This window comes from Octodon degus, unplaced genomic scaffold, assembly GCF_000260255.1.
Source record: "Octodon degus isolate 3935 unplaced genomic scaffold, OctDeg1.0 scaffold00164, whole genome shotgun sequence".
Classification (NCBI taxonomy): domain Eukaryota; kingdom Metazoa; phylum Chordata; class Mammalia; order Rodentia; family Octodontidae; genus Octodon; species Octodon degus.
Genome location: NW_004524740.1, coordinates 4,248,101 through 4,257,829, shown reverse-complemented (window position 1 = coordinate 4,257,829; position 9,729 = coordinate 4,248,101). Strand labels below are relative to the sequence as shown.

The window sequence follows — 9,729 nt, the reverse complement described above, 5'->3', positions numbered from 1 at the left end:
TATATATATCTATATCATGTTAGTAATATGGTTCTTGTCCATTCTATTTCACTGTATAATAATGTTTTATTTATGTTTGAAATTTCCATGAAGAATTTTAAAACACCTCATTGGATAGCAAAGTATATTTTAAATTTATGTAGTTTTGGAGACTTTGAGTAGGTATTTCAGAGGATAGCCATAGATATTGGTAGAGCACTCACGTGAGGTAATGATTTAAATTTATCAGGAAAAAATGATTTAAATTTATCAGGAAAAAAATAGAGACCTATTTAAGTCTTTAGGTTGTAAGGTTCATTTCTAACTAGATTACAAAAAGCACTAAATTCCTTAGTCCTGTATTGCATTTCTTTTTGGCTTCAATACTTTTGTCTATGGATAAACGTACCATTAGAATATTTTTCAGTGGAGTTCATTCTAAAATTTAAAATTAATTTTCAGATTCATTTATTAATTTAAATCTTAAAATATAAGATATATATGTCTGAAAAATGAAATATTTTTAAATACATATGGACCCATAGTTGTTACTTCTTTTATGTGATTAATATCTTAGCCCTATGCCCAACTCTCCCCTCCTTTCCTGCACATGCACATATATATTCGCACTGAACAGATGGTCACATTAAGGACAGGAGAATCACGGTAGTTTATATGGCATTGAATTTGAACCACTTGGAACACAACTCTGAGAGGGTTTTTGAAAGACACTTAGAGGTAGTTGCATGACACACGGAGAATAATAACAGCCGCTTATGTGATGCTCTAGAGTTCACCTCATTGTTTTCAAAGATATTTTTCTCATTACAATAACCCCGTGAGACAGATGATGCAGACTCCCATTTTGAAGAAGTGAAATAGATTCAGAAGATAAAGTGACTTCTCTATCATCACTAAGCCCAGATCCTGTGATTCTAAATTGTACATATGTATATTTTTTACCTTTCACACCACTGTGTACATAACTGTTTTAAACTAAAGGATTAGAGAACTTAACATATCCTTAACCATATGCTTGCTCATCATTTAAGAATAATTTAAAAATGTGATGACTGATTTTCATTATTCATTCCTAATTACTACATAGTAAGGATTGATATCTGTCCTCTTTCTTTCAAAATAATTTGCATTTGTTATGTCACATGTATTAATATTACTTTTACATTTTAGGTCGTCACAGCTCATGCAGTCCGGGTCCCTGTCACCAGCAACCTGAGCGCCAACATCACGGGGTTTTTGCCCATTCATTGTATTTACCAGCTTCTCAGGAGTCGTTCCTTTACCAAGCACAAAGTGTCAATAAAAGTACGACTTGATATTTGTATTTCAAACTACAACTTAAATTAATTTTTCCTCCCTAGCTAGTTTTGTTTTAGTTTGTAGGCCTTTAGCTAATTTAGCTAAATTAGTAGTCATTCATACAAGTAGAGTTATGAGGAACCCAATTTCAGAATTTTAAAAAATATAACCATTACTTTAAAAATGTAAAACTCTTATTCTCCCATTTAAATTCTCAGTTGTAGCATGTGGTTCTTAGTAACACTGTCATTAACACATAGGAAGCAGTGGCCATTGTCTAAATTTTAGTTGTGTCCAACAGATGAGGAGAGTACCCGTCAGCAAGTTTATGGCAAGCAATCTAGTACCTAATTTATATATATATATAAAATGTTTCAGTGTTGTATCTTTGGCTACAGAAAAGGCTAAAACCCCGGAGGTAAATAAATCTTTTGAGTCATTTACAGAGTTTGCTTATTTATAAAGAACAATGAACAGTGTATGCATGATATATTGCTTTTTTTCCTATGATTTAATGAGGTTATTTTGCAGCTAGATTGCATTTTGTGTTTCTGTTATCAAAAAGCACCAGTTGAAGGGCTGGTAAGATAGCTCAGTGGACTAAGTGCCTGCTTAGGCAAGCATAGGGACTGGGGTTTGATGCACAGCAGCACATGCTGCTTAGGCTCCACTCCCCGGGCATGCTGAGCCAGCCACCGAGACCAGGTGTGGTGGCACAGGTCTGTAATCCCAATGCCAGGGAGGCTGAAAACAGGAATGCATAGTGAGACTTGACCAAATACATAAAAAAAAAAGCACCAGGTGTGGTGGTGCATGCCTTGGAATCCCAGCACTTGGAATCTGAGGCAGGAAGATTAGCATGAGTTTGAAGCCAACCTGGACTACATAGGGAGTTCGAGGCCAGGTTTGAACTGCATAGTGAGGGCTTGTAATCAGAAAACCAAATCAAGAACTGGGGAGATGGCTCAGCGGTATAAGTGCTTCCCTGGCAAGCGCAAGGGTCTGAGTTCAATCCCTGGTTCCACAAAAAAAAAAAAAAAAAAAAATCTCTCCCAATTGTTTGGGGCCGGGGAGATGGCTCAGTAGAATAAGCGCTTCCCTGGCAAGCGCAAGGGCCTGAGTTCAATCCCTGGTTCCACAAAAAAAAAAAAAAAAAAAATCTCTCCCAATTGTTTGGGGCCGGGGAGATGGCTCAGTAGAATAAGCGCTTCCCTGGCAAGCGCAAGGGCCTGAGTTCAATCCCCGGTTCTGCCCACAAAAAAAAAAAAAAAAGTAAAGAATATATATATATATATATATATATATATATCTCCCAACATTTCTATATTTTCTTTGTAAAATAAGTGGTATTGTTCTATCAGTGCTGATCATAGTTTCTTAATATGCTTTGAAGAACGATCTCTCCCGGAATTCCTCTGCTGTGAGGTCTTCCATGACAACAAATATAATACTATAGATAGATATTTAGTAGGGACTTAAAATGTTTTCCTTGCTACTTAAAAACTATTTAAACCCAAAACTAGGCTTCTCATCCTGTTAGGCTCATCTTTCACTGGCTAGCATTCTCATTTAGATATAAGGTAATTTGTATCTTTATATCAAAGAAAATTATGAAACTCTATATTTGGGACTGCTAAAAGTTAATACTGAGTTTCTCTGATTTCTAGGTTATGTAAAACTGTATGTGATTCTTTAATTTTCTGATTCTGCAATTGATTGAGTGCCTGTACCCATTTCTAGGATTGGATTTACCGGCAGCTGTGTGAGACCTCCACTCCTCTCCACCCTCAGTTACTTCCTCTGATTGACGTGTACATCAATTCTATACTTACTCCAGCATCAAAATCTAACCCAGAGGCCACAAATCAGCCAGTCACAGAGCAGGAAATACTCAATATTTTCCATGAAGTCATTGGGGTAAAATAGTGGTTCTTTTACATTTATTAGCTGATTTTCCTTTTTTTTTCTTCTAACTTCCTATTTTTTCTCTTCATCAGATTTCTACGTGATTCTGAATTTAAAATAAAATTCTTAGTAGATCATATGTAAAAATTGAATAATTCTATTGGTTATATGTAGTTTGTCAAATAGTCACTATTTGAGGAGTTTTCTTAAAAGTTTCGTTTTAAACCTGGGAGTTGTGGTGCATGCCTGTGATCCCAGCACTGGGAGGCTGAGCAAGAGGACCATTGCAAGTTCACAACCAGCCTGGGCTACAGAGTGAGCTCAAGGCCAGTCTGAACTACAGAGGGAGACCCTGTCGAAAGAAAGAAAGAAAGACAGACAGACAGACAGACAGACAGACAGACAGATATCCTGATTAGGAGTGCTGAGAGTAGTAGCTGAAGGTTTTTGTTTTAGTTCTGCTTAGTAGAACTAGGTAAACATGTTGCCTTTCATGCTGTCTCAAATTTCACTTAAAATTCATATTCTCTCCTTGAGTTTAATGTAAATACAGCACCATTTCTGCCAGTTTAGCTGAGCTTGGGAGCAGCAACACCAGGCAGTCTATTTTGATACTTCACTGTTGTTGGAAAAAGCACTCATGCGATTAGCAGTGTGTTAAAGTTTGTGGTATCACCTCCAGGGTGACAGTGTCCGCCTTAACCAGCGTTTCAGTATCACAGCGCAGCTTTTGGTGCTCTACTACATCCTGTCTTATGAAGAGGCTCTTCTGGCAAACACGAAGACTTTAGGTAAGTTGTACCTAAGCAAGTGGCTCTACTGACTCGTTTCTTTTTATTTTTTATTTTATTAAGATTTTTTTGGTTGGAGAGATAGCTCAGTGGCACAATACCTGCCTGTTAAGCACAAGTCCTAAGTTCAATTCCTGGTTAAAAATTAATTTTAGAGAGAAAAAGCCCAAAATGTCAAAACAAGATAGGAGGAGGGTAGCAATGGTTAATGTATTGCACATTGATATCTTTAAATTTCTACTAGCTTATTTCATTTGTTCATATTTTGTTACTTTCAGAGCTACAGTGTGATAAAATATGACCAGATAGTTTAATAAACTGCAGCATCATTTTCTGAGCTGTGCAGTGGAGACACTGTACACTTGGTACAGAAGTATATGGGTGTGTCTGCACATCCCCAGCCCTGTGCTCAGCCTGCCTCTTAGCAGCATGACTGAATAGGTAACTGAGCCAGGCCCAGGGAGCAGGCCCTCCCACCCTACTACTTAGGAGACTGAGGGAGGAGGATCCTAAGTTAACAGGCTAGGCTGGGCTGCTTAGCGAGACTGTTTCAAATAAGAAGAGAAAAAGGTCTGGGGGTGTAGCTTAGTGGTACAGCAATTTAGAGTTTTATCCCCAGTACCAAAAAAACCAAATAATATCCCTGAACAAACAAACCAACAAAAATACCAGAATTGACTATATTTGAACAACTAATCTTTTTCATTAAATGCAAATTAATAAAACTGAAAGAGGTACAACAGATTTTCCCCCTTGATTTGAGTTTTCACCCTATCTTTCTTTCTAGGGCATAGCTCCACAGTAGAGTGCCTGTCTAGCAAATGGGAGGATCTGGCTTTGATCCTCAGCACTGCAAGAACAACACACAAATAAAAGGACAAACAATAATAGAAAAGACCCAGAGTTTCCCCTTGCTGTTAGAATTACTGAATTGGACTTTTAAATTTAGTTACTTTTATATCTGAAGATAAAATTTTGCATACAGTGTGTCAGTAGAAAGTAGTACACTTTCTTCTCTTTGTAAAAGCAAGTTCACCTGTGTTTAGACTCGCTCAATGTATTTAACTTTTAGTTTATATTTGAAATAAAATGCCATTAAAAAACTAAGGTATTAAAAAACTACAATGAGTGTATAATTCAGGGAACATTCTTATAAGAGTGATTTTTTTTTATATAAGAGTGATTATTTTGCCATAGTTGAGTAATGTTACTTTTTGAAAAGCTATACATTTAAGTTACTTTTCAGTGTTTGTCAGATGTCTTAGTTATTTTCTCCTTGCTGGGATTCAACACTAACAAATTCCAAGAAGAGAGGTCTCCTTGGCTCATGTGTGGTAGAGCCTTCAGTCTGTCACTGGTTGGCTCCAAGGCAGAAGCCTTGTGGTGAAAGGGTCCTTCCCCGGGAAAGGGCTCCTGTTGGTGTGGAGGGAGAGGAACCCTACAGGCCAGCCTCAGTCCCCTGCCTCTTCTGACCAGTCCCTACCCAACATCACAAGCAGCTGTAGTGCCTGGCTAAGTCCCATCCATGAGCACATGAAGCCCTGGGGCTACATCTAGATATAAACCACAACAGCAGATCCAAACCCAGGCCTTGTGCATGGAAGGCATGTGCTGTGCTACTGAGCGGTATCCCCAATCTCAGATACGATAAGGTGATTATAATCCTTGTCTTGTTGGTTGAGAGATGAGTTAGCAGTAAAAAGGTAATCTACCACTTTCATCCATGCATAGGCAATATGTTCAGGTACTATGACACTTGAGATTTAATAAGTAAGCAGCAGAAGAATGAGAATACTAGGTGTTCTGGGGGAGAAATCAGGCCATTAATACTGAGGCAGAGGACTAAGATACTCCTCAGTTTTTATTTTAGTGTGTCAGATTTGAGAGGAGGAAGCAAAGTTGGCTTAGAGGCTTTTATCAGTGTCTGTCAGTTGAAATAAAAGTGAGCCTAGAGGAGCTCCTAATTTCTCTAAGCTCAGGATGAGGATGGGGAGCGCAGTTTTGTACATGTTGAGAAAATCTGTCAGATTTTCCAGTGGGGACATTGGGTACACAGCAGGGTGTCTGGGTAGAAATTTAGGACTGCACTCTCAAGTGAGTCTTCGGCATGTCTGTGACATTCAGGTGCCTGAGATTAAGCAGCTTGGCGAGGGGGTGGTGAGGAAGTGAGGAGGCTGCGGGCTTCTGGAGACCAGAAGATTTCCAAGAGGAGATGCTCATGAGGACCTGTTTTGAATGACCAAGTCAGCACAGGGGTGAGGCGCAGCTGGTGACTGCTTAGGACTTGCCACAGGTCCTTGGGCTGGTACTGTTTTGCTGGTGAAAAGCATCTAGACTGTGTGAGGATGAAGCCAAATGGTAATAAATTCCAAAGAGGATTAGGGGACTGTGCTGTTGGCGAAGAGGCCAGGCTGCATTTCTGTGGAGTTGGAAAGAGGAGGAATGATGTGATAGCTGGAGTGGAAAATGAGGTCAAGAATTTTTTTAAAATATTTTTTTTTTAATGGAAAAAGATAAGAGAATATTGGGAATAATCTAGCAGACAGCAAAGGACTGACAGAGTAAGACAATCCCCAGAGTGTTGTCCTTGGTAGGTGGGAGGAGGCGGGACACAGAAGACAAATACAGGAATTTGCCTTTTCTTGAAGTTTTCCCCCTGATTAAAAGATTTTTTTCTAGTCTAGTTTCTCATCTCCAAGGGGCATAAGTAACAGCTGCAGGCTATGGCACAATATTAAGAGAGTTTTTTTCTTCGGTGGCTAAAGCTTATCCTGCCTCATATTTATTCCTGTCTATGAAATTATGTTGTAATTTTAGCACCTGGCCAACTGTTCTGTGGTGGGTTGTGTTTGTTTTGTTATTGTTATTCTGTGTTTTTTGACCTTCTGTGTGTGTGTGTGTGTTGGGGGTGGGGGTTTGTTTGAGATGGGGTTTTGTTCTGCGGTTCAAGGTGGGCTTGAGCTCAGTTTGTAGCCCAGGCTGGTCTTGAACTTGCAATGATCCTCCTGCCTCAGCCTTCTGAATGCTGGGATTATAGGTGTGTGCCCACCACACTTGGCTTGAGGATTTGACCTTTTTTTTTTTTTTTTTTCCTGTATTTGGACAGGATCTACAGGGACTAAGGGTCTTACTGTGTAGATCAGACTCATAGTGATTCTCCTGTTTTCAGCCTCCCAAGTGCTGGGGTTATAGGCATGTGCCACCACGCCCAGTCTCATTCGCCCTCTCAAAGCACCCTGGGGGCAGGACCAGCACTGCACATTGGGAAGTTTTGACCTTTTAACTAAAAAAATAAATATTTGCAAAGGATGAGATAAGGAATTTTGGGGGATGGGGAGATAGCTCAGAAAATAAGCACTTGCCTGGCAAGTGCAAGGGCCTGAGTTCAATCCCCAGTTCTGCAAAAAAAAAAGATAAGCGATTTTGAAATTTGAGATCCAGCTAAGTGTTAGACTATCATAGCCATTAAAAATGTATTTGTAATCATTTTTGGTGTTTAAAGGTATTTGTGATACAAATATTAATTTTAATTAAATACTAATTTGAATAGTATTTACTTATGAACTGTATGTATATTTGTGTTATTGGGAATTGATACCCAGGGCCTCCACATTAAGCTACATCCCCAGATTTTTTTTATTTTTTATTTTGAGACAGGATTTCTCCAAGTTGCTAAATTGTCCGGGCTGGGCTTGAATTTGTGATCCTCTTGTCTCAGCCTCCTAGAATGCTGGGATTACAAGTGTGTGCCATCTGCCTGACTGGTTAGTATTTATTTATTTTAAAAAATCCCTATCCTCCCCAGTACTGGCATTTCCCAGTGGTGCTTTACCAGTGAGCTACATCTCCACTCCACTTTATTTTTTATTTTGAGGCAGGATCTTGCTAAATTGCCCATTCTAGCCTGAAATTTGCAATCCTCCTGTCTCAGCTTTCTGGGTAGGTTGGATTTCAGGAATACAACTGGCTCTTTTATGTTTTTATTTATTTTTTGTCTTTTTGAGACAGATTTCACTGCAATTCAGGCTGGCCTTGAGTTCACTTTGTAGCCCAGGCTGGGCTCACACTCCAAGTGATCCTCCTATCTCAGATTAGGATTACAGGTGTGTGCCATCACTCCTGGCTATTTTATTTTATTAACATTTTTTAAAATTTATTTTTTTTAAAAATCTTTTATTGTACATTTGGTACAGGGTCTCGCTACACAGCTCAGACTCATAGTGATCCTCCTGTCTCAGCCTCCCCAGTGCTGGAATTACAGGCATGTGCCACCACACCCAATTTTGTTGGCTGGCTTGGTGCAAGGCTGGCCTGGCATATCATACCGGGAATCAAACTCAGGTCCCTGTGCTTGCCAGGCAGGCGCTTAGACTGCCAAATTTCATGTACAAATTTCATAAATTTATAGGGTAGCACTAATTACTGATTCAGAGTATGTCTAGAAAAATACATCCTTGTGTACTATTTGCCAATTAAAATATGAATATTATTATGAATACCCTTACATTTCAAGTTTTTATGCTTAAAAGATTATTTCCTAATTTAATACATCTAAAGATTTTATTTATTTTTTTTATTTTGCGGAGCTGGGGATTGAACTCAGGCCCTTGAGCTTGCCAGGCAAGCGCTTATTCAACTGAGCTCACTCTCCAGGCCCTTAAAGATTTTATTAGTGGTAGGTCAAAGTTTATTTTCAGATACTTTTGAAAGTTAAAAACAAGACCTATTTATCTGTTCTTAAAGCAGCCAGTAGGATCTTAAATATGTCTTACCCATCAGTAACTTTAAAAAACGTTACTTGCTTAACACACCATCTAGCTTCACTTCATTTCATACAAAATCAGGCTCAGAGTGATGGTGTGTGTCTGCTATCCCTGCTACTCGGTAGGCCGAGGCAGGAGATTCCTAAGTCTAAGGCTCTCCAGGACAATTTAGTGAGACTGTCTCAGAATAAAATTTAAATGTTGGGGATGTAGCTAAGCAGCAAACCAAACCAAAGTCTGGCCTTTCTTTTTCTGTTCTGCCCTTTTGTTCTATGTGAAATTTCCTTGGTCACCAGCAGAACAAGGCACATCTTCTAGTCCTTGAGAGACTTATGTTCACTGGGCTCTAAATTCTTGGACTTGCACTTTTTCTTTGTGTTTGATTATTATATTCTTTTGAGAAAAACGTCATTTCTTCTGCCTCTTCCAAAAATGCAGAGCCTTTTTCTTAAAATTTTTTTTGTGGCTGGCTTAGTCCGCCCTGGGGACAGGGCTAACGCTGCATGTGGTGCTGGGGATCGACTCACGATCCCTGAGCATGCCTAAGCTTGCCTAAGTAAGCACTTTATACTGCTGATCTAGCTCGCTGGTCCCAGCAGAGCCTTTTGCTAGGTGTGGTGGTGCATGCCTGTATTCCCAGGACTCAGGAGACTGAGGCAGGAGGAAGATCCGGGTGAGTTCAAGACCAGACTGGGCTACACAGTGAATTCAGGGCCAGCCTGAACTACAAAGGGAGACCCTGTCTCAAAAAAGTCCCAGCGCAATTTTTTTCCTTTTTGGTCTGTTCTTACATATTAATATTTCACAGGAGTTTTTCCCTGTACTGTGGATTGAATCCAGGTCATCTGCAGTGAATTAACTCTCCAGCCCGCCCTTCCTTCCCTCCCTCCCTCCCTCCTTCCTTCCTTCCTTCCTTCCTTCCTTCCTTCCTTCCTTCCTTCCTTCTATTTTGAGTCATGGTCTTGCTAAGT

The 9,729-nt window shown here is 39.5% G+C and overlaps 1 protein-coding gene across 1 annotated transcript in view; it reads left to right on the top strand.

Annotated features, from left to right (window-relative positions):
* Ints2 (integrator complex subunit 2) overlaps positions 1-9,729 on the top strand; it is a 59,868-nt gene that overhangs the window by 22,818 nt on the left and 27,321 nt on the right. The window contains exons 13-15 of the mRNA XM_023703158.1: positions 1,171-1,305; positions 3,040-3,216; positions 3,887-3,995. Coding sequence (XP_023558926.1) covers positions 1,171-1,305; positions 3,040-3,216; positions 3,887-3,995 — 421 coding nt within the window. The remainder of the gene's footprint in view (positions 1-1,170; positions 1,306-3,039; positions 3,217-3,886; positions 3,996-9,729) is intronic.